This window comes from Drosophila eugracilis, unplaced genomic scaffold, assembly GCF_018153835.1.
Source record: "Drosophila eugracilis isolate 14026-0451.02 unplaced genomic scaffold, ASM1815383v1 contig_722, whole genome shotgun sequence".
Taxonomy (NCBI): domain Eukaryota; kingdom Metazoa; phylum Arthropoda; class Insecta; order Diptera; family Drosophilidae; genus Drosophila; species Drosophila eugracilis.
Genome location: NW_024573616.1, coordinates 282,015 through 306,088, shown reverse-complemented (window position 1 = coordinate 306,088; position 24,074 = coordinate 282,015). Strand labels below are relative to the sequence as shown.

The following is a 24,074-nucleotide window of genomic DNA, read 5'->3' as shown; positions in this document are numbered from 1 at the left end:
TAATTTTAATAAAATAATAAAATGTTTACCCATATATAAGCCAAAAATACCGAAATTCACCCAAGACCGATGTACCATTTTAGTCGTTGCTATCTTGACGCACATCGTTGCCCAACACTTTTTTCCTAGATCCAAGATGGCGACTGTGTAATTTTTCGTGCGTCGTTTTGCAGGGTTTTGTGAAATTCCACGCGCTACTTTAATTTTTAACCCGAATTTCGGTAGCCGGCAGAGTGTCAACCTTTCTATACAATTCATAAGATCTCCGTAACATTCAATAAAAGCACGAAAACAGCAAGATGGTGGACAAAATTGAAATGAGCCTCGACGACATCATCAAGTCAACTCGTTCGCAAAAAAAGCCGCAAGCCGCTCGTGGTGGACCAGGTGGAGCCCGCAGGCCAGGCGGCCAGCAGCGTTTTGCTGCCGGAGCTCGACGTGGTGGCGCCAATGCGAGTGGACCTGCAAGGAAGCCAGGAAGCGCACTCAAAGGCCCTCGAGGAGGAGTGGCCGCTGGAGCCGTTCAGAAGGCAAAATTCCCACGGGTAATTCAATGCGTTTCAATGGCCAAATGGAGCAGCCGGAGCAGAATATCTCTGCGTTCAGTTGACCAGGACAATATTGCCAAACAACTGTCTTGCAACCCATGACCCACACACACCAGTTCAAAAGTACAAGTACAACTACATGGAAGCGAATCAAAATCAAAATGGCCACCGTGCGTCTTCCTACGGACGGAATAATTCTTCGAGTCCAAGCCAAATCTCAAGTTCAAGTTCCTTTAATCCCGTTTTTACAGAATACCAAACAGACGAAACCTGTGTCTTAACTTATTTCCTTTCACGTCTCATGATTCACGTTTTCTACGTGAACCTTACCCAGTTAACAAGAATTTCTAGTGTCTTCGCTCGATATGGCTGTCCTCTTGAGGCTAGGATACGATGCAACTGCCACGGCTACTCCCGCCAAATACATATAGTTGATACGCCTCGCGTTCGAACCAACAACAGACATACCCATCTTCTACCTAATACTACCCCCACCTCTAGGGCGATGTGAACAGCGCTTGGAAGCACGATATGTACGACGGACCAAAGAGGGGAGCCGCCGGTGGAGGATCAGGGCCTACCCGCCTAATCGTCGGTAATCTGGACTACGGCGTCTCCAACACGGACATCAAAGAGCTATTCAACGACTTCGGGCCGATGAAGAAGGCGGCTGTACACTACGATCGCTCTGGTCGCTCGTTGGGTAAGTCTGAGTACTTTGCGAGATAACTTTCCTTTCACTGGCATCATAAGAAAAGGTTTAGAAAGTAGAATATATTTATAATTGGTATAGATCTATGTTGTGTGCAATTTGCAAAAAGAAAGGGACAAAAACATTTTTAACTTTCATTAATCTTTTGGTAATAAAATATAGTCTACAATTTCAACATCAGTTTAATAATGAACGGTCGACCCTTGTTTCAATTTTTAAAAAGAAAGTTGAGCAGAAATTAAACTCATAACTAGGAACTATCTACGCAAAGGTCCGACCCACCATTTAATAATATTTTTCTTATTCCTTACAGGCACCGCTGACGTTATATTCGAGCGTCGTGCCGACGCCATGAAAGCCATTAAGCAGTACCATGGCGTGCCTTTAGACGGACGCCCCATGACCATCCAGCTGGCTGTCTCCGACGTAGCAGCTTTAACCCGACCCGTAACTGTTAGCGATGTCAAGCGACGCGTGGGTAGTGGCGCATCAGCTCCATTCAAGCGTGGTGGTGCGTATCCAAATATTTTATCGGGGACCGTGAATAATGCCCATAATCGTTCTTTTTTTTTTACCTCAAACATCATTCATTTAAAACCAATTCAGATCATTTTTGGATCTATGCATTTCCACAAAGATTTATAAATACCTATTTATATCGGTTATAATTAATGTTTAAGATCAGGGTTATATTTTAGGTTTATATTTTGATTTAATGGTATTTCCTATATTCACTTCATTTGCCTTTTGTAAATAATTTCAATCGAAATTTCTTCTGAGGGTCATCACCATATTGACACAAAACTTATGGTTACAACTTTTTAGTGCAAATATTGTTATATTTACTCAAAATTCTTTACTCATTGATCACTATGAGATATTTTTTGTAAAATATGTAAAAGCTTTAGTTTCAATTCTGAAAGACTTGTGTGAATGCTTGCCGAACAAAGAAGCTCAGCTTTCAAACAATTGTTTCTGCAATGGAACCAAGAATGATAATGATTACGGTCCCTGATGGCAAACCCTTGCTCCAATCCTTACACTTCCATTCCAAACTGTTTTTTAGGTGGCCAAGCTGGTGGCTCTCCGCGTCGTGGCAGCTTCAAACGTCCGGCCGGAGGCAAACCGGCGGCAGGTGGCCAGCGAAGGGAACGCAAAGCCCCACCAACTGCCGAGGAGCTGGATGCTGAATTGGACTCGTACATCAACGACATGAAGATCTAAATAGCCAATAGTCTGAATTAGTCTTACAAGAAATACAAAGGAAAACACAATCCCTAGTCTTAAGTCACCACTCTCTAAATGGATCACCAGGATCGACAAAGCCGCGCCAAGGAAAATTTGTTCACATCGAAAACTTCAGACATTTAGAATTATAACACATTTGCGCATGATTGTTAATTGCATATGTCAATGAGGCGGCTGTTGGGATAATCCAACTAACTGAAATACAATTGATGCTGTATTTAATATTAATAGTAATACGCTTTAAAAAGTTCGACGATGAATTAATGGACACTTGTAATTCTAAACTGAAGTGTAATAAATACTAGATTTAATTTTGTGACCAAACCGACTTGTCTTCACTGACTTACTAAATTATGAGTATTGTTTAGCTACTAGGCGGAGTCTGAAGAATCTCCACCAACTTGCACAAATAAAAGATAATTAATTTATAATTAAATGTTTTATTTTGGAATAATACATCGATGGTTATAAAGAGATTTTGTTTTGGACAATCATACTGACTATAAGAAGTTTCGATTGGACACTTTAAGTACAAATGCTAAATTAGGCTTCAGTTGTAGGTGGTAGTTTTTAGCAAAGTCAATCCGTACTATCCATGTTTTTGGGGCGGAATCACGAGTTACTTAATTTCAACAATTGTGTTAGAAATGTTAAACCTTTTACTTAGACGATAAAACAAAAGTAAGAAAGATGAAAATGAAACGACAAAAGGAAGAACAATAATGGAGTGCTGCTTTGCAAAATATAATCAGATTGTTTTTCTTCTTCGGCTGATCAGCAGATTATTATAGGTAATGCGCCTCTAAATATGTGTGTATACGTATGTTATAAGCGAGTTATATTTATAGGTTTATGTTTGTTATGTTGGTCTGAGGATGTGATGGTAAGTCATTAAATGCTTGGAGGCTGCTTCTGCTCCCGGGCCCACTCTATCTACCAGAAACCGCCTGACGAAAATCCGCCAGGTGGCACTCGGCCACGAGCCTCTCCGTTCGTGGCCGCTGGCTTGTTCGCTGACTCCTTGGGCTGGCTGGGCGGGGCAGACTTGGCCTCCTCCTTCTGGGTGGTGACCTCTTCTCGAATCTTCTCCACCACTTTATTGGGATCGGTGGAGCCCATACATGCGTTAAGGTTCGAGGAGTTCTGTTGGTTGTATTTGGCACGAGGGGCGGGTACGGCCACGTCGGGCTCCGAGAAGATATTGGTGTGTCCGCCTCCTGGGGGCTTCAGTACTCGGCTGGAGGGACGGGCACTGCTGGTCAGTCCAATTTTCAGCTCGGTGGATGTCATTTTGACGCTGCTGGTTGTGGTTTCAGTAACTGCAATGCATAACAATGAAAAGAGAATCAGATGCGGTCGGAAATACGAGTACTTTAGAATACAAATGCAGTCACGCCACTTGCGGATGTGACGACCGCCACAATGACGCCCATCATCCGACTTCGCCCCACTGGGCAAACTCTTTGTGGAGCCATATAGTGTAGTGAAGACGAGACCTATTTGTTCCACCCGTTTACCCTGCTGCCCCTTGTTAATGTCTTCTCTACCCATAGAAATTTATCGGTTCTTCTATCTATTTTTACTGGTTGCGTTCTCTTTAACTTTTTAACTTTGCTGTTAACTGTAATTGCGCGTTTTGTGGCTGTCGCACTTTCGTTGTTGTTTTGTTGTTCGTTGTTCATTTCGCAGTTTTGGTGTCAAGCACTCGCACACTGGGCTTTATCAGTATGTTTTTAGTCGAAATCATATGAAAAAGTCAGTGCACACAAATTGACTAATATAAAGTAACTGTGACGTTAAAGTAGTTTGATAACCCAGGTGCAATGATGACCAATTATATGACTGCAAATCAGTTATTTGCTGCTAATTTGATAAGCTCATTAAAGAAATTAGTCATTTAATAAAATAGTTTTGCAATTGAAATAACAATGAGTGTAGTATACAGGGAATTACAGGGTTACAGATAAATAGTTTTTCTCTTTACCATTTGATATATGACAAATTTATTTTATGTACATTTTATAGAGTAACGCAGCTTCCATTAATAGAATAAAATTCCCTAAATAATGTAAAACATGCAAGGGAAAAATGTCTAACTTTCTAATATTTTCCCCCAAAGCATTCATATTTATAACTTTCTCACTGTGTCTGTGTAAGTGTTTTCCATCTATTTATGCTTCGCTCATGACGAAAAAGAGGTCGCCGTTCAGGCGATGACATCTGCAGCAAGTGCTGTAAAGCATTTGTAATGATGCGTCATCCGCTGGGGGAGGCACTTCCCGCCCAAATTCCAACTCCCCACGCCCTAATCCCCTGGGGTGTATCGCATTTGGGGTGGCTGTTGGCAACAACAACAAACACAGGCCACACACACTAGCAATTTAGTTGGGGCATGGGAAAACAAAGCAAAGTGAATGACCGCAGCGAGTCAAAGATCTTTAGATTAGATGGCTCTGTAGCTATGCCGATTCCCATAGTTGAGCGCTTTCCACCTGGGCAAAAAAAAGTATAGCACACAACGCAAAATCGTTCGATTGAACGTGTAGCTTTGTTTTGAAATTTAAAATATATTAATTAGATCTAAACCTAAATATTTAAAAAAAAATTAAAATGTATTTAAAATTATATAAATTTGGTATAGACAGATTTTCTCTCTGTGCAGAAAAGCAATATTATCGACCGATTGCCGTGTTCCCTTTCCACTGTACTTGTTGTTTTTGCTTCCCTAGGGCGATTGCCGGCTTACACAAACACACGTACATAAGTACATACGTAAATCACATTAACGGTGACCATGTGTTTGTATTTGTGCTAAAATTATGAGTAATGAGCAATCTGGATATAACTTGAATTTGTGTGCCTCTTGTTGTCTTGTTGACTAAGTAAATATATGGCCAAAACACATTAGACGGAAATCCAGTTTCGGTAGAGACCTACTTAAAATGTATCTTCGATTAGACTAAAACGGCGATGCACACGGAAACTGGCAGAGCAATAAGCAAAAAAAAAAAAAAAACAGCTTTAAGAGCAGGCTACTAAATTTCGGTTCAAACTGCTTCCATCTAGTTTTTTGTTTTGTAGGTGCATGCAAAATTTACCGACTAAAGCGAAACATGGCCGCCAAAAAAAGAAGAGAAGGAAGAGGCAACAAAAGTTTTCGCAAGAGGGGCTACCCAAAAAAAAGGGCAAAATAGGGAATCGTGCACTTCCACAGAGGATGTGTTATTTATAATGCATATGGCAGCTGTGCTAAATAAAATTTAAAAGCAGCTGCACACACGCACACAGACAGACAGCGCTTGCGCTCGGTGTACCAAATTCCATGACACAAGTGAAAAGTGCTGGCCTATGAAACTTATTGATTTTATCTCTGGCTAATGGGTATAGAAGATCAGTATGCTTAACCTATTGATACCCTAGAGACACTTACCTTGAAAATACTCTGGAACACGGCTTTTCTCGAAGTCAAACTCTAAATTACGAAAATTCTCTGCGGTAAACGACGCGCACTTGCCAACGAACGTTGATTTCAAAAAATGTTGCAGAGTAACCGAGTTGAGTCTCTGAAATTATGTAGTTATTTTATTTAGCTTTAGACATTTTTTAAACTTTGGTCACACTTAAGTTTGCATCCTCCTAACAGCGTTCTGTTATACGCCAAGTACAAGATACATGCCTTACATTTTAGAACTGAATTAAAGATTTTAAAAGCATAAAGCATTTTTAATAAATTACACCATTATCAATCTACACAACCTTTTAAGAAATTTATCTGTCAAATCAATTTAGTTTGCACAAAAATATATGTATACGTATTTAAAAATACTTAGTATGGGCTTAAAAAAAATGAGGATAATTTTTTAAAAATCACAGTTAACTTATATCACAGTCATATTAACCTTTACCAATAGTATAGTTTCTAACCAACACCAGGGAATCCAACCGTACTTCTTTGAAACAGCTTGGTCACATTGGACTTTTGTTGACGTTTCATGTTTTTTTCAGATCGCACCTGGAACAGAGTCTAACTTTTCATATATTTATCTTACCGAATAATAAAAAATATGGGCAGTGATTGGGACGAGATCAAGCGCTTGGCAGCCGACTTCCAAAAGGCTCAGCTCACGTCAACTCTGCAGAAGTGAGTTTTGCCCGCAAATGATACCATTCCGTTTAAAAATTTCAATTGTTACATTTCCACTTTCAAAGGCTCTCGGAGCGAAACTGCGTGGAGATCGTAACGCTGCTGTTGGAGAAGCAAATGCTGGAAGTAGTGTTCACCAACGATGGTAAGGAGTACATCACCCCAGATCACTTGGAGCGCGAGATCCAGGACGAGTTGTATGTCAACGGAGGACGTGCCAATTTGGTGGAGGTCAGCAAAACCTTGAATGTGGATTTGTCCCGAATCGTAGGCTTAGCTGAGCGGATAGCGGAGGAAAATCCGAGCATTCATCTGGTATTGGGACAGCTAATCGACGAGGACTATATCAGTCACATTGCGCAAGAGATCAACGAAAAGCTGGCGCTTCGTGGAGAGATCTCCATATCGGACTTGGCTTCCCAGTTTGATTTACCTTCAGACTTCCTGCAGCACGACGTGGTGGAAAAGCACCTGGGCAGGATTATTAAGGGTCGCCAAGATAGCACCAATCCGCGAGTATTCTTCACCCAGGCCTATATCCAACGTTGCAAGGCGAAGATTCGTGGAGCTCTGACTGCTATTACCAGACCCACAAATGTGGCTGTTATCCTGCAGCAGATAGGAGTGCAGGAGAAGATCTTCCACTCTCTGCTGGACGAGATCGCGCCAGCCGGTCAGGTGACCTCAAAATTGGCAAACTCCCAGTATGTACCACATATCTATGCAAAGACGCAGGCCGACTGGGTCAACTCATTCTACAAACAGAATAGTTTCCTCGAGTACGACGCCATTCAAAAACTGGGTATTTCGGATGCCAAGTCATACATCCGCAAGCAGTTCCCCAGCGAAGAGTTCTTCTTCCTTAAGCGCGTGGCCCTTGGCGCCCGACTTGTGGAGCTCACAGTGGTCACTGCGCTAAATGAGTGCAGTGCCACCAAGCAGTATCTGGACCTTACCACAATCCTGCCTTCGAATCTGTCGTCAGAGGACATCGAGGAGGTTTTCAGCGCCATAATGGCCCAAAAGCAAAGCAATCCCAGCAATTTTGTGTACCTGGATAGCATCGGTATGTAATCGATTTTAAATTTACACTTTTAATTTAATCAAGGAATTTAGTTTAAAAGATTATATTTTAATTGATACAAATTTGAATATATTATTTCAGTATTCTCGCAACCGTATCTCGCTCAGCTGGTTCAGCCCTGTCAAGCGTTGGCAGAGTCCCATGCAAAGGCTGCCATCGACAGCGGGGTCTACCAGCAGTTCATTGTGGAAAAGACACTGGCCCAGAAGGGAAACGTTTCGACCCAAGAGTTTGAGGACGATGGCAAGGTGGACAAACGCGATGAGCGAAGGAAAAAGGCGTCATCTGGTAAAGCAGGCGGCGGAGCACAGGGACGTGAGACCAAAACAAAGTCTACAAAGAAGCACCAACGAGGCAAGGCAGCAGTTCAAAACGACAGTGATGATGAGGACGATGTGCAGCAGGGCTCTAGAGGAGGTGGTGGCGGGAACAAGAAGGCAGTTAAGCCATTGGAATTGGTCAAGTCTGCAGACATTGTTAAACTTATCAATTCCAGTCTGGAGGAGGAGGGATTGGAGCATTTGTCAAAACCTATTGCTGCTTTATATACGAGGTAAGAAGGTCATACGGGTCCATATCGATGAACGGTTCCATGATATCTAAGTTTTTTCACCATAGCCAATTTAATCAGACGGCTTTGGCACGTGCACAGGAGTTGTTTGAGGCTACACCGCAAACAAATCGTCGCCAGACGCATGCAGCTATCCAGGATCGCATTAATACTCTACTGATAGACATACGGCTTTACGAGAAGGGCTTAAAGCTCTTTCCCCAGGACACACAGACGCAGTTGATTAAATACCTGCTTAAATCTTTGGGTAATGATATCTGCAACGAACTTTCATTGTACGTGGCCAGTGAATGCAATTTGACTGTGAAAAACACCAACCTGAATGTAGATCAGCGAAATAAGTTGGCTCAGGAATGCGATGCGCAGTACCGCGCTGCCTTACTAGAACAAAACAAGGCCCTTAACAAGACTATTGACGAATTTGAATTAGCCACGGAAGCAGTGTTAAAGACTTGTAGTATGATCATCAAGAAGGTGGACAAGAAGAAGGATCGCTTGCTGATTGCAGACCACAAGAAGAAGCTGCAAGAGCAGTTGCTCGAGTGTCAGGACCCGGCGTTACTGCTGCATCTGGCTGCACTGATTCTGTTTACCACAATCAGTGGTTGCATTTTGCACGCGTCCGGAAAGTTTGTTTCTGCCATTTTGCAGCATATTCGAGCCTCACTCAATGAGCCACAAAATGCTTTGCTTCTCCAATATCACGGTAAGTTTTTGTTAATACTAAAGAATCCAATTAAAATTTTTTTTTCAGATTTAGTCCTACAAGTTTTGCAAGCAGCGCCGGACAGCAGCGATTCAAAGATTGCTCACGAACAACTACAAGCCATGCAGTCACAGGTCGTCGAACTGGCGCAGAATTTCGCACGCTCCTCTGTTTCTAAGGCTGATTAAGGAGGCAATGTGATTCCCTTAAGCTTAAAATGGTACTGGTCCGCAGTGGATTTTTAATTGTTAAATTTTCATAGTTTATAAATCGTTTTTATTATTGCTATGCATGCGAGTCGCCTAAATACAATCAGATACAAAACGATGAGCCTTAAACAGAGTTCCAAACTTTATCACTTTCGAGGTTTTATGTTTATAGGAAAACGATTTAAAATTGATTGGGCTGGAAGGGCTATTCTCAAGTTCGGTAAGCTCAAGCTAATATTTATAAAATTATTTACTGAGCACTTGCTATTTATATACATTGTTAAAGTCTTATAGTTACAAGATTTGCTAACAAGACAGATATACTTTGTGCTTTTCATGCAATCTACAACGAGTATTTGATTGTTAGGATTGATGTGAGAGGTCAATGAATGGTAATCCCCGCACTCTATAAACTATGTAGTCTTTGAAGAATTTGCTTGGCCTTATCGCTGGATTGCCTGGGGGAAGAAATTGAAATTAATGGCTGTTACATATAAATAAGAACTATAATTACTTACATGAAGACTGGATTGCTTGCATCACAGCTCTCTAAAGTTTGTTTAATATATCCTATAAAAAGCTCTAAGTTTTTGAGGGTCTCGCTGTTGGGCAACAACCAAACTGTGGGCAGGGTATTCACAATAACGTAGGCCTTGTTTATGGCATCATTTGGCGTGCAGACTCGCATGGCCAACAGTAGGTAGCGATTCAGCAGTGCTCCAATGGCCAGCTCCCGCAATAGTTTATCAGCCAGAATTCCCTGCCAGCTAAGAAAGTTGCGAAACAGCTTTAGACCGCTGCAAAACTGTCGCTGAAAGAACGACGTCTTCGCCTCTTGCACTCTGAATTACAGAATAGGGAAAGTTAAAGTGAAGTCTAATATATTTAAAGAATAATTAATCCACTTACTGCTTGGGAAAAATGGGTATAAAAACATCGTTTTCGAGTGCCAACCGCATGCGCTCCATGATGGATTCGAAAAGTTTGTTAAGCTGTTTATTAGTGCCGCTTAACGGAAACTCGCGACCCAACCGATTGATAAACCCGACCAATCTCAGGGTCTGCGTAGTAGACAAGGGATCCCAGCATTCCGTGACCAAAGCTAAGAAATAAGTAAATGTGACTTCTTGTCCCTTTTTGAAATATGTTTAACACTTACCAGTAACCTTAGGCAACACAATCTTTTCGATAAGCGCCGGAACCAGATTGGCATCCGGATCGTTCTTCAGTTGCTCCATAGTTTCACCTGGTTGGCAGGCATAAAGCATACAGGCCTGGTACCACCGCATGTTCTCTATATCCGCGTACTCATCTAGTAGCGGAGACCATAGTACCAGTTCATGACGCACCAGCGGCGCTAAAAGTTTCGGGAGGCACAAGCTAACAAACGCGTCTTGGTATGAGGTCATGTCCGTTTTCCGCCAGGCATAGAACTTCGACAGGATTAGCTCTATCTTATTGAAGTCGTCCGTAACATCCTCAAAAGGCCTCCACTGACTGGGATTCTATCTGCGCCATTGTCGTCGCGCTCTGTTCCTGTTGCTGGTCCGCAATCTCATCGTCACTTGACATTCCATCCAGGTGAGAGGAGAGCAGATCGTTACGTTCACGGTCGCATCGGCGGCGTGTCCTTCGACCTTCTCTTTCTGCGGCACGGCGGACTTGCTCTTCATATTCTGGTGCTTTTCGAGAGGCAGCGGATAACGGTTCTAAAATCATATTTCATTTAAAAAAAACCAAATCTTTGTTCGTGCAAATCCAAAGTCCTTTATCGATAATATAAAAAAAAGTCATACTTGCTGCTTCGGCGATTTCTTTTGCTTGATCCCTGACATCCTGCCTTCGCCTATTCACAAGATAGCGTTGGTTTTTTCCGTACTGTTGCAGTGCTCGTTTTTCCAGATCGTTGATTATTGGCGCCTTTTCGGAGAGACAATCTACAAGGTCGTTAACATAGCACTTGACTTCCTGGTAGAACTTGTACTTTGCCGCTGCTGTGGGTGCATTCTGGTGGCATTCAAGCTGTTGAAGTTTTAATGCCTTCAATTCAATACTGATCCTGGCCATACTGGCGCTATGATCTGCCGAACGCTCTTTGAGCTCGGTGAGACGCGACTGAATGGCGGCAAAAATCTCCTGCGGGGTCCGCAACGCCGTAGCCTTAGCCTTCTCCCTTTTCAACTTGGTGGATGAGCGAACTGCTGCTGCTAAATTGCTGCGGCTAAGGGAATTCTTTGCATAAGCCTGCTCAAGAAGCGTAGACGTGGACTGTGGTGCCGGTGAATCTCCGTCAACTATGCCGGACCCGCCCACGGGAGTTGTAGGCTTGATCATAAAACGGGAGAGCACGGTTTCATGCTGGGAATGGACCAATTGGGCAGCTGTGACACCCTTGCGGATCTGTTGGTTCTCCCATTCGTTCATCTCGCGGTCAGAGTCTTCTTCGGTAGCTGCAGAGGAGTGAACAAATTTTAGCAATAGTTAACAAATTTCACCTTTATTTGGCCTGGCTCTGCTTCTGGCCACAAATCGGACTGGGCCCCTCTACATACAATCATTCTCGACAGCATAGAACTGCTCGCGTCGCTCTTCGCGTTCTTTGCGTCCTGTAATGTCATTCATGTCCATGCGCTCCTCATCATCAGATTGATCGCCCTCGACGTCTTCGCAGGGTAGGCGGGTGCTCAGCTTGGGCGGCTCCTTGGGCTCCTCAACGGGAATATAGTCGCCGGCACCTGAAATTTAACATAAAAAGAATGAGTCTTTGTTGGAATTGTAATTCCACTGATCTTACCCTGTTCTCTGGCCCTTTGCCGACGCTTTCGGGCAGCGTGGATCATAGCAGCATCCGGAATGGATCCGCTTTCCAGCATCTGTTTTAAGTGCTCTGGCTTGGAGAAGCGGTGGCGCGTTTGGTCGTGACCATCCTCGGATTGCTGATCATCTTCGTCGCTCATATCCCCACGTCCAGCACACAGGGCAGCTCGACCATTGAGAATTGCTTCAGGCGTCTCTGATTTCTTTACCACTAGCTAGGGGACAAGGAGTAAAATGTATGTTATTGAGGATCTCAAGAGGATTTTCTTTAAGGGTAAGGCTGAAGATTGCATGCTGCTTGTAAGGAAGGGTAGACATGCGAGTAAGGTCAATGGTGGGAATAGTATCAGTTTTATAGCTAGGTAGGTATCAGATTTTATAAGTGAAAAGGTAAAAAGTATTTAAAAAGTTTGTTTATACTAATATTAAGCAATTTATATATACAATGGTTAAGAAACAAAATTTGTTAACCTTGTTGATAAAATCTAAAGAAGGTATGACTAAAATGAATGTCTTGGAAATTCCCGCGTCTAGAGTAATTTATTATTTGTCATAGATACCGAAAATGTTCTACCTAGATACTTCCCACCACTGATTAAATAACAAACAAAGCAACGTCTAAACTACTTGTTTCTAAAATGGCACTTTAATGCCAAACAATTAAAATAAACTCTAAACACACAATTAAACTCATTCAAGCTAGACGTGTAATCTTTGCTCCTAATCGATCTACGATAATTTAATTGTAATTTCTGATGTTGAAATTTCGTTAAACGGTATTATGGTAGAAGAAATTGAATAATAATAACCTTACCACAAAGTCGTCTGTGCGTATTTCGGTTTGGATCATATGATTATCACTTTTTTTACTTTTACTCTGATCACTGGCATTTTTATATTTGCCAGCATGGGCAGGATTCGAGTTGGAATTGGCGGGACCCGAAGATATGCCACCGGACGACTCTAAATGCTGTGTACTACCATTCTCGCCACTGGGATGTCCGCCGTGTTCCGCCCGTTCCTCTCGCTTCTTCTTACGGCGTTCCTTGTCCATCATGCGCATCACTTTCTTGCTGTGCGACGACTTTCGCACCTGGAAGACCTCGCCATCGTCCTCTGAAAGAGAATTATAGATTGCGGATTACGACTCCTCAGATTCGTATCCCTCTGCACTAACCATCATCTGCAAAGCTGAGGAGCGCCTTAGGTTTATTGTTGTCCTCCTGTAGCTTTATGGCCTTCCGGCTTTTCTCTTTGTCCTTCTTGCCGGAAATTATGGGAGGAGGAGGCGCCTCCATTTCGGCATCGGGATCCAAGGATGTGCCATCCTCCTCTTCATCCGCGTTGCTGGAAAATACGCGTCGCTGGATTTTCTTTGGTTTGCGGAATAGAGACATTTTCCACGTTGCTGACGATGCTTGGAATTTGTTTAATCAATGAAAACTCGGTAGCAAAGCGAATTTTCGCAAAAATTCCTCTTTTCAGTGTTACCAGATCTTGCAGCGGAAAATATTATTAGTACCATATTTTAAAAACCGGGAGCGATAACAAATCTAAGGCCACTCTGATCACATAAAAGCACGACATATCGTACCTGATTTTTGAACTAAATCTCCTTTAATAAAATATCTTTTATATTCTTTATATCCCAGCAAATGCATAATCCGTTTGATTATATTGTAAGCAAACAGTAATAAAATTTACAAAAGTTTCGCTTAAAAATTCTTTCCAACTCAATGGAACTTAAAAATTAAATCTGTACACATGGAATACCTTTAACTTATTATAAGCTGCATCTTATAAATGACCATTCCAAAATATCGGCAGAAATTGTAAGCTAGTTCATCCCTAAATACCATAAAACGCCCATCTCCAATCCCTGAATGCGTTTGAAAACAGAACGAAGTTGTCGTTAATATATTGGTGCTTTAAGCCATAGAATCTCAAAAAATGGGCCTTAAAGGTTGTGAAGTGCAATTGGACAACCCTTGGAACACGTACTATGCGGGTCAGACGGTCAACGGTCAGGTGAAGTTCACATTCGACTCGCCCAAAAAAGTCCGAGGTAGGTGCGAATTAAATTTTTGGCCAAGTAAATGTTAATTATAATGCCCAGCTGCGTTGTATTAGTCATAGAAGTGACTACACCTTTGTAAAAGCCAGTATTGAATTGAATTTTTAGATATATATGTAAATAAATTGCATACATTTGTATATGTATGATATGCAGTTTGTTTTTTCTTTTATGACTAACACCTCCCAGAATTCCTTTTACAAAACGCCGGTACACCTACCACATATTGTGGGTTGGTCCTCTAAGTTTTTAAGCGACCTTGTTTTCATATAGCTAGTGGGTATTGAACCCGCCAAAGAAGTGCACTTTCTCCCACCTCAGTTAGGCGATAACGAACTATAAATAGCTTCAAGTGTGAACACAATAGAAAGTAAATAAATAGATCTGAATGAGGGTATGGACGTGTAACCTTTGTGACGAACATTCCACAACAATCAAATTTTGAGGTCGCCAAACACGGGTCAGCGATGCTGTTTGTTGGCGATGATGTCATCCGTTGGGCATGCTGGGGCGAGCTTTTCATATTATTTATAGCTAAAAATAAAACGCGACAGTGACGTCGTAGATTGTCATTCAGTAAATAAAGCCACTTGTTCCTCGTAGGAATCATCATACGGTTCTTGGGAGAAGCCAACACGGAGTGGACAGAGGAAAAGAGTGTAACCACCAGCGAAGGAAAGACAGAGAACGAAGTCACCCAGCTTAAGGGACATGAAGAGTATTTCAAGATCCAGTACTATCTGTTGGGCGGCAAAAACAGTAAGTATAAATAATTAATCAGTAGAATTTGATAGATCGTTCCAATCACAGCAATAAGATTTACATTTTCGTATATATATAAACGCATACGAATTACACGGAATTTTGTAAAATTGATTCAAGGTTAATTTGGAAAATAATTTTGTGTAATGATACTAACTCGTAATAGTATTTTCTTTGCCCTACTACCGGTCAAACATCCTGCCGAACATACTATATCTTATAAATGTCACAGATATATGATAATATATATCAAAAAGAATTATTGTATTTATAAATGTATAATTTTTCCAGGTACTGAGACGGAACTACCGGCTGGCACCCACACATATCCATTCACTTGCGCCCTGCCACCAAATTTGCCTTCCTCCTTTGAGGGTGAATTCGGTCACGTGCGATTCACCATTAAGGTGACACTGGATCGCCCCTGGAAATTTGACCAGGACATGAAGATGGCCTTTACGGTTATAGCGCCTGTTGACCTGAATCTCAATCCACGCGTCAAGGAACCTTTTAAGCTAGAGCTGGAGAAGTCATTTTGCTGTTTCTGCTGTCGCTCGGGTCCACTGGCCGTCATCACTAGCATACCGCAAACAGGATTTGTTTCGGGGCAGGTGCTGCCTATTACCTGTGAGGTGGATAACACCAGCAATGTTAATCTCACCGCGGTAAAGTTTGAACTACGCAAGTTAGTTACCTTCCATACGAATCAACCTCGAAGTGAAAAGCGCGAGTCAAAGGTGATCATAGCCAACTTAAGTGTTGGCCCAGTCAATGGCGGCGAGTCTCGAACATTTACGCAGCAACTGGAAATACCAGCGTTGCCGCCAACTAATCTTCTAAACTGCGGAATTATCGCTTTGGATTACGACCTTCATGTGGAGTGTGATGTTAGCGGTCCTCATCGTAATCTCACCGGTAAGGTGCCCATCACTTTGGGTACCATTCCGTTGGCGGGCGTAAAACCGCCTACCCAATTTACAGATGCTCCTTCGGCCGTCCAGTCCGAGGATCCATCGCTGGCGCCCACACAGCCCGTTAGCCCGGCCAGTCCTCCTGGCGGTGATGGTGTTGGTGGTGCCCTGGGTTGGAACGTGGCTGACAGCACTGGTGGTGGTGGTTCCCTGTACCCCAATATACGTAAGTATGAATTCGAATTTATTTTATTACTTATTAAAAAAAATCAGGGAGTAAGATTTACTTATAAAATTGTTTAACCTTTTTTAGCTCCTCCGCAATTCGTGGAAACCCAATATCGGGCACCGACCATTGCAGGACGGGACGACTCAGAGCATACGCAGATAATCGGTGATGGAGCCTTCGCTCCCCGTTATCCGACCTTCCAGTTCAATAATGCAACAGCACCGCCAGCGAACCAGTGAAAGAATCTCTAAACCGGAGACACAACGATATTCTGAAACATTTTAACTCAAACGTCAAGAAAGAGAATTGTACTCATTTTTATATGAGTTTCCATGGAAATTCAATGAGTAGATGGTTTTTAAGATAATATTGAAGAGGGATTTTTTTCTTTCGTTCTTTTTAATCGGCTTTGCATTTATTATAGCTTTCCGTCCAAACCGAAAGCCCAAACAGCTGCAGTCAAAATAATATGAACCCTTGCAAAAAGTTAATAATTGTTAAGATACACATTTCTCTGTTATTTGTATTATAGTAGAGACTCTTTTAGATCCAATCTAAAGTTGATATTTCTGCTGTATATTGTATTTCTAATACTTCTATTATTCAAAAATAATGTTTTAGCTTTAAAGGGAAGTTGTTGTCTTTTATTTTGACTGCAACTGAATAAATAATCGTATATATACGCACAATTTAGTCAAATCCGATTTGAAAATGCAATTACGCTGCTCAAAATTATTCTTTTCTCATTTTATAAGCCTGCAATAGTGCCTGAAACTGATGTACGACTATAATCGTAATAAAACACAAAAATGTATGAATAATTATTACGAATGTTGAAATTTAAGGGCATAAATTTTGATCGTGAATTGGCAGACTTAGGAATTTAGAATTTGTACAAGGTCTATTTCTTCTTTTTCTTGCAGTACTCCTCCAGTTCCCTGGCCTTCTTTTCTGCCAGCGCACACTTGCACTGCTCCTTGAGAGCTATTTTCCTGCATTTGGCTTTTAAAGCCTTGACCTTCTTTTTATTTCGTTTAAGCTTCTTTTCGGCCATCTTCTTGCATATCTGGAAAAGTATATCGGGATTGGATTTTGGCGGTGGAGATGGGGTTGGGGATTTGGGTGGTGATGAGCTTGTAGCTTTGGGTGGTGGCGGAGAAGAAGGCTTTCCGATGACCTCTTTTCTGATTTCTTCCTTTACCTCCTTTTTGACTTCCTCCTTGAACTCCTTTTCGGCCACTTTTACAGCTTTATTTACATCGTCTACAACTTCCTCGAGTTCTTCTTCGAATTTGTATTTAGCGCATACGTCTTCTTTTTTGTCTTCCGTTTTTTTCATTTTTGCGCACAATTCTTTTTTTGCTTGTAAGTCTTTTTCGGCTTTTTCCCTTGCCGCCTCAGCTGCTTTGCAGGCTTTGACCCTTGCCTCCTCTTCCAGTCTGGCCTTTTCACATTCCGCCTTTTCCTTTTCGAGCTTATCCTGTTTGGCCTTCTTTCGGCATTTTTCAATTGCTGCCATTTTCTTGCACTGCTCTTTCATTTTCTTGGCCTTGGCCTTTTCGGCAAGGGCTTTTAGTTTTTTCTGCCTGGCCTTCGCCTTCTTCTTTTGCTCCTTGGCCATTTTGGCGCACTGTTTTTTTATTTCGTACTGATCTTCATCGGGGGGCTTATTGGCATCCTCCTCAGCCTTCTTGCGTGCCTCCTCTTCTAACCGCTTTCGTTCTGCTTCGGCTTCCTTGCGGGCAGCTTCGGCCCTTCTGGCGCACTCTTCCCTCTCCAATTGCTCGCGACAGGCTCGTTTTATGGCCTCGATTTTAGCCAACTTCTCGCAGTTCATTTGATCGGCTATTTTCTGGATTTGTTTGTTTAGCTTTTCCAACTCCGCTTCCTCGTCAGGGCACTTCTTCTCTTCAACACACTCTTCCTCTTCCTCTTCGCTTTCTCCCCTTTCTTTTCTAATGCACTTCATGCACTGCTCCAGCTCGGCTTTCTTCTGGCATTCCTTTGCCTTGGCCAATCGCTTGCATTTTTTACCTGCAGCCATATCCTGGCACTTCTTAAGCATCGCCTGATCCTTGTACATTTTGCAGCGCTTTTTTAGCCTTTCCATTTCCTTTCCATCATCATCACCTTTTTTTCCACCACCTTTACCCTTACCATTGCCACACTTTTTCTTCTTTTTTTTACTCTTACTCTTTTTTCCGCCGCATCCATGTTCGCACCCGTCGGCAGAGGTGGCCATTTCGGGGAGGCTTTTACGTTTCAAGGACATCCTTATGTTGGACCACTTATTTCCGAGGATTCTCTGCTCCATTAGCAGCTCTAGATCCCCCAAGAAAGCACATCGCAAAGGCTGATCGCGTCGCAGGCAACGAGTATCACTGGTAGCTATAAGAAAAAAGAAGGAGGATTTACAGCGATAAGAGCATTCTATACCTTAAACCCAGAAAAATATTCCTTAGAAAAACTCACCTTCCTGGGAAATCAACTCGCTTCGCAGTTTTATTAAAGCTTTCCATAGGTCATGAGCTGGTTTTTGAGAAGGCTTACGGTCCTCGTTGATTTTAGCCACGTGACACATCTGGATGAACCTGCAACAATTGCAGGCACGGAAACAAGCACCCGGATAGTGGCTCAACGCCAGCGAGGCTCGTTTTAACATACTTTCCTTTAATTTTGATTCCAAAAGTCAACCGATAATTTAAAAGCCAAAAATGGTAATATGCAAAAGCTAAACAAATTATGACCCGATATGCGTCATTATATTTCCCAAACTGGAAAATAAATGTGCCTGCCTGTATCTGACGTTATTATCACAGTCTAGGAGTCTAGGCCCCAGGGAGTGTAATATAAAAAGGATTGCTGGAAATATCCTTTCTTAAAAGATACCCTAGAAATATTTTGGTGTAAGTGATTACCAAAAACCACTTTTATTGCCAATAAAAAATGTAACATATTTGTACTACTTAGTACTATTATAAAAGTACAGGTTTATTCCTTTCCTTTCTCGATTTTAATGCTTTTAGTGAGGACACAGAGACAAGTGATTCGAGGAGGACACAGCCGTAGAACTAATTTACGTTAATATTTATTTCGAAAGACATATTAGGGTCGAGTTCTTCGGCCGAGTGATTGTGTGGGCATTCATTAAAAACAAGAGAAAACGCTATAGTCGAGTGCCGCGACTATAAGATACCCTGCAGATGGCATGGATAAGATGCAGAGGCATCTCTTAAATACGTATTCTTAAGCAAAATTTTGTAGCTTTTATAGTTTTCGAGATTTTTGCATTTTTGGTTTTTCAAGTTTTGTGGGCGGCGTTAGAGTGGGCGTGATTGCGAGCATCATAAAAACCTACATGCTTAATCCGAACTTTCTATCTCTTATAGTTACCGAGATATCAGCTTTTTCTAGAAAATCCGAAAACCGTCTTTTAAGCCTTGGGGGCGTGTGGGTGGATGTGGCCGGATAGTAGTACCACTATAAGATGGGATGGCCTCTAAAGATTTTACCACTTTCTAGCTTTAATAGTTCCTGAGATTTCAGTGATTTTAGTTTTTCGCGATTTGTGGGCGTTAGAGTGGGCGTGGCAGGATGCTGTAATAAACTTGCGCTGCGTAGGGACCTCAAGAATCTTCATGGTCTTCAACTTTGTATCTCTTATAGTTCCTGGGATCTCAGCGTTCATACGGACGGACGGACAGACGGACAGACAGACGGACCTTGCTCATTCGTCTTCGCTATTCATCTTGATCAAGTATATATATTGATACTTTATAGGGTCGGAAACGCTTTCTTCTATCTGTTACATACTTTTCAACGAATCTAGTATACCCTTTTACTCTACGAGTAAAGGGTATAATTAACATATTTTTTTATCAGGATCACCAGCCAAGTTAATATAGCAATGTCAATTTTATTTGTCCACATCAATGTTGAGATGTTGGGAACTATAAGTTCTAGATTTTCCACACCAACTGTGAAGACCACGTTATACAGCATATACGGACGGACAGACAACCATTTTAAAATATACCCAGATAATCTGGTTTTTATATTTTTCTTTCTTTTTATTTTAAATAAGGTTAATCATATTAATAAAACAATGATTAGTTTTTAAGAAACCGCGTTAGCTTCGATCAGTGGTTTACTTTTTCTTGTTCTTGTTCTTTCGAGCCTTTTTAGCCTTTTTCCTGCATTTCTCTTTCTCGGCCATTTTTCTGCATTTTTCCTTTTGGGCCAGTTCTTTGCACTGCTGCTTCATTTTCTTTAGCTTTTCCTTCTTGGCTAGTTTTTCACATATTTCCATTTGAGCAATTTTCTCGCACACTTCGCACCAATCGATTTTCTTTACCTTGCACGGATCTGGTTTTTTGCAAGGATCTTTTTTCTTGCAGGGATCTTTTTTCTTTTTTACCTTCTTAGCGCAAGGGTCCTTTTTGGGACAAGGATCTTTTTTAGGCTTAGGTTTAGGGCAACAAGTATCTTTTTTCGCACACGGATCTTCTTCCTCACAAGGTTCTTCATCGTCGCAAGAATCCTCTGTTTCACAAGAATCTTCTTCTTCCTCGCAGCTATCATTTTTCTTTTTCTTCTTCTCTTTTTCCATCAGTTCCTTACACCTCTTTTTCTCTTTATCTTTCTTACATTTTTCCTTTGCTGCCAACTCCCTGCACTTTCTCTTTAGTTTTTCCTTCTCACCCTTCTCCTTCTGAGCCAATTCCTTGCATAGCTCCTTGATTTCATCATCGCTGGACATGCTGATTTCTTTAGCCAGCCGCTGGCATTCCCTTTTCATCTTTTCCAGATCTTCAGGCTTTTCCTCCCTTAGCCGCCGAACCTGCTGTTGCCTCAGATCTTCGAGGAACTGCCGTTGCATGGGGTTAGCGACTGCGGAACATTCATGCTCATGGATACGGATCACTCCTATTGACCCGTCGCCAAATCTTTTCGGCCCCTGAACAGGAAGGCCATAGGGTTTGCAGGTATCTATATAAGAAAAATATTACTAACTTTTCAAGCGGACTCCCGAAATAAATACCAACCTTCATTTTCAGGATTTGAAAGGAACCTTAGGTGGTGGGATCGTATACAAGAAGACTGTAAGCACCGACAAATTAACGCGGATCTTTTAATCATATTAATTTTTAACTTTTGTGGCCAAAACTCACACAAAATTTTGAAAAAAGAAACTCAATTAAAGGATAGTTGTTTAGTCTAACCAACTCACGACTAAACTGAATTTTGACTAAAAAATCTCTCCTAATGTGGTCATTCGACCGACACAAAAACCAAAGAAAACTTGTGAAAACTTTAAAAAAAGGAAAAACGCCATCTGTGTCTAAAACTAAAGAATGTTAGGTTTTAAATAAAATATTATATAATGAAATATGAAATATATTGAAAACAAATTTAAAATCTGGCTTAGCAGAAAACTTCTATAGCCCAGCATATGGCAATTATATGGTATAATCACGCATCAAATCAGACATTCGAACTTCTACTTTCCATTTATTCTCCCCTTTTCTTTGATTAAATAGTTATTTTAGTTCTTTTTGTGTAAACAATCTATCAAAAATTTACTTAAATTTCAATGTTTTATTATAGTAATAAATAATAAAATTAAATTATTCGCAAATAGTCATTTTAGTTGTTTTTATGTAAGCAATCGATCAAAAATATATTTAAATTTCAATGTTTTATTAGTTAAAATAAAATAAATTTCATTTTAGAATCCGAGAAAGCTGCATTATTTCTTGCATTTGTCTTTTTTGGCCAGCTTCTTGCATTTTTCCTTTTGCGCCAGCTTCTTGCATTTCTCCTTTTCAGCCAATTCCTTGCACTTCTTTTTCATATCATTTTTCTTGCAGGGATCTTTCTTCTTGCAGGGATCCTTCTTCTTGCAGGGATCCTTCTTCTTGCAAGGATCCTTCTTTTTGCAGGGATCCTTCTTCTTGCAAGGATCCTTCTTTTTGCAAGGATCCTTCTTTTTGCAGGGATCCTTCTTTTTGCAGGGATCTTTCTTTTTGCAGGGATCTTTCTTTTTGCAGGGATCCTTCTTCTTGCAAGGATCCTTCTTCGCCATTGCCGCACATTTCTTTTTGAGTTTAGCCTTTTCACATTCTTCCTTCGCTGCCAAATCCTTACATTTTTTCTTTAAGGCTTTCTGTTTGCACTTCTCTTTTTGGGCCAGCTCCTTGCAGGCCTTTTTGATATCTCCACCTTTTGCAGCCATGGTGATTTCTTTGGCTAGCCTCTGGCATTCCTGTCTCATCCTTTCAAGGTCTTCATGCTTTTCTTCCTTTAGCCACCGGTTTGCTCCGATCCTTTTCGCCTGCTGCTGCTCTAGATCGTCCAGGAACATAGGATTGGGAAGTAAGGAACAATTCTGGACATGAATGACTCCAAAAGAGCCATCGCCAAGTTTTTTCGTCTGCTGATTTGGAAGGACATCGGGATTGGCAGTTTCTATGATAGTAAAGTAATATAATTACGAAGTTTAGCCGATTTATGAGACTCATAACGCACCTTCAGGTTTAAGGTTTGCAAGATGGTAGGATCTTATAAGGTTTGGCTGAACCGACCGACCGTTTAAGCACTTCTTTGACGCACCGACCCAAGGCAAACGCGGAACGTTTAAACATTTTGATATAAAATTTTGAATTTTGGTAACAAATAATTTGTAAAAACAATGAATTTTGAAAAAGGAGCTCAACAAATTTTGGTTTGTTCAGCCTTCGAAACCAGATTCGAAATGAAATTCTAGCTGGAAACTCTCCCCTAAATTACGGGAATTCAACTGACATTAGAATCGATGGTGGCCTGTTACACAGATAAGCAACCCAAACGACATCTTAGACTTTCTTGATCAGCTCTTAGATGTATGAATATTGTAAGGATTTAAGATATAACAGTAAGAAAGGTTAAAAGTACTTTTATAGTAAAGACAAGATAATAATAACAAGGCTCAAGCTTGGAAACACTACATGGTCCCAACACAAGCCAGGGTCTGTCCGTTCTGTAACGATACCAACAATGCCTTATTAATTAATAATTTATTGACTAACTGCAAGGCACTAAACTGCCAAAGACAGCTAATATTTAAAAACACCAATCCACTAGAATCCATCTCAAATCCTACATCACCAAACATATTAAAAATAATACTATTTCTAAAAAACACAAACTTTTTTCACCTTATTTAAGATAATTCTAACTTAGCAAATGTATACATAAACAAGAGGAAACGTTATATTCGAGTGCCACGACTATAAGATAACTGTTACTGTATTCCGACAATTTTAAAATATTCATTTTGATAGTGGCAATTCACAAATTGTCAAAGAAAGTATTGATATTGATAGTGACGTCACTGCCCATATTAAGCCTTATAACCTTCATAAATATCGAAATAAGTGGCATCTCTTAAATACGTATTCTTAATCACAATTTTGTAGCTCTCATAGTTCCCGAGATTTTCGCCTTTTTGGTTTTTTCTGGGTGTTAGAGTGGGCGTGGCTTGATTGGAAAAAATAATTCTAGAAAATGCGAAAACCGTCTTTTGATCTTGGTGGGCGTAAGAGTGCGTGTGGCCGGATAATGGTACCATCATAATATGCGCTGGCATCTAAAGATTTTACATACTAAATTTCTATTCTTATAGTTCCTAAGATCGCAGCGTTCATACGAACAAATTGACTGATCCTATACTATATATATATATACTTTATTGGGTCTTATTAGGGGTTTTTATAGTTATCAAGATCTCTTGGATATGGCTAATAAGCCGAGTCGCCTAGGAATCATAACTAAGAATGTAGGAAAGAGGATACCTTTTATTTATGTTACATATTTTTATTCGACTACTTAATTGCATTTTACTCTATAATTTCGTAAGATTTTACTAAAAAAAAGTTATTTTTCTAAAAATAAATTAAATTAAAAAGAAAAACCTAAAAGAAAAATACCCTCCTGAAATGTATTTTATATAGAACGCAAGTACTTATTTTTTTGATTTTGTTTAATCCCTAAAAGTCCTAATAACATCCTGGATTCATTA

At 40.9% G+C, this 24,074-nt stretch overlaps 8 protein-coding genes across 8 annotated transcripts; 3 read left to right on the top strand and 5 right to left on the bottom strand.

Annotated features, from left to right (window-relative positions):
* The first annotated feature begins 114 nt into the window (after positions 1-114).
* LOC108116225 (THO complex subunit 4) lies at positions 115-2,832 on the top strand. Its single transcript, XM_017228016.2, has 4 exons — positions 115-545; positions 1,050-1,251; positions 1,574-1,771; positions 2,327-2,832. The coding sequence occupies exons 1-4, from the start codon at positions 300-302 to the stop codon at positions 2,482-2,484; spliced, it is 804 nt and encodes a 267-aa protein (XP_017083505.1). The 5' UTR covers positions 115-299; the 3' UTR covers positions 2,485-2,832.
* Positions 2,833-2,932: 100 nt separating this feature from the next.
* On the bottom strand, positions 2,933-6,079 carry LOC108116226. Its single transcript, XM_017228017.2, has 2 exons — positions 5,939-6,079; positions 2,933-3,827 (listed from the first exon to the last, which is right to left on the bottom strand). Exon 2 carries the CDS (start codon positions 3,796-3,798, stop codon positions 3,442-3,444), a length of 357 nt encoding a protein of 118 aa, XP_017083506.1. The 5' UTR covers positions 3,799-3,827; positions 5,939-6,079; the 3' UTR covers positions 2,933-3,441.
* A 400-nt stretch (positions 6,080-6,479) lies between these two features.
* LOC108116224 (E3 UFM1-protein ligase 1 homolog) lies at positions 6,480-9,340 on the top strand. Its single transcript, XM_017228015.2, has 5 exons — positions 6,480-6,649; positions 6,718-7,718; positions 7,818-8,289; positions 8,355-9,013; positions 9,062-9,340. Exons 1-5 carry the CDS (start codon positions 6,573-6,575, stop codon positions 9,199-9,201), a joined length of 2,349 nt encoding a protein of 782 aa, XP_017083504.2. The 5' UTR covers positions 6,480-6,572; the 3' UTR covers positions 9,202-9,340.
* Positions 9,267-13,551, bottom strand: LOC108116223 (PAX3- and PAX7-binding protein 1). Its single transcript, XM_017228014.2, is given in 10 exon segments — positions 9,267-9,680; positions 9,741-10,064; positions 10,132-10,324; positions 10,382-10,706; positions 10,708-10,931; positions 11,019-11,672; positions 11,775-11,957; positions 12,017-12,254; positions 12,854-13,155; positions 13,217-13,551. Coding segments are annotated over 10 exon segments (2,715 nt in total). The 5' UTR covers positions 13,437-13,551; the 3' UTR covers positions 9,267-9,628.
* Positions 13,552-13,893: 342 nt separating this feature from the next.
* Positions 13,894-16,836, top strand: LOC108116228 (arrestin domain-containing protein 17). Its single transcript, XM_017228019.2, has 4 exons — positions 13,894-14,104; positions 14,717-14,872; positions 15,167-16,012; positions 16,100-16,836. The coding sequence occupies exons 1-4, from the start codon at positions 13,990-13,992 to the stop codon at positions 16,252-16,254; spliced, it is 1,272 nt and encodes a 423-aa protein (XP_017083508.1). The 5' UTR covers positions 13,894-13,989; the 3' UTR covers positions 16,255-16,836.
* Positions 16,828-18,803, bottom strand: LOC108116227 (axoneme-associated protein mst101(2)). Its single transcript, XM_017228018.2, has 2 exons — positions 18,488-18,803; positions 16,828-18,403 (listed from the first exon to the last, which is right to left on the bottom strand). The coding sequence occupies exons 1-2, from the start codon at positions 18,675-18,677 to the stop codon at positions 16,917-16,919; spliced, it is 1,677 nt and encodes a 558-aa protein (XP_017083507.2). The 5' UTR covers positions 18,678-18,803; the 3' UTR covers positions 16,828-16,916.
* Positions 18,804-20,059: 1,256 nt separating this feature from the next.
* LOC108116191 (sperm-specific protein Don juan) lies at positions 20,060-21,264 on the bottom strand. The gene is made up of 2 exons (XM_017227933.2): positions 21,061-21,264; positions 20,060-21,004 (listed from the first exon to the last, which is right to left on the bottom strand). The coding sequence occupies exons 1-2, from the start codon at positions 21,152-21,154 to the stop codon at positions 20,163-20,165; spliced, it is 936 nt and encodes a 311-aa protein (XP_017083422.2). The 5' UTR covers positions 21,155-21,264; the 3' UTR covers positions 20,060-20,162.
* A 430-nt stretch (positions 21,265-21,694) lies between these two features.
* Positions 21,695-22,768, bottom strand: LOC108116198 (sperm-specific protein Don juan). Its single transcript, XM_017227939.2, has 2 exons — positions 22,544-22,768; positions 21,695-22,483 (listed from the first exon to the last, which is right to left on the bottom strand). Exon 2 carries the CDS (start codon positions 22,377-22,379, stop codon positions 21,765-21,767), a length of 615 nt encoding a protein of 204 aa, XP_017083428.2. The 5' UTR covers positions 22,380-22,483; positions 22,544-22,768; the 3' UTR covers positions 21,695-21,764.
* Positions 22,769-24,074: the final 1,306 nt, after the last annotated feature.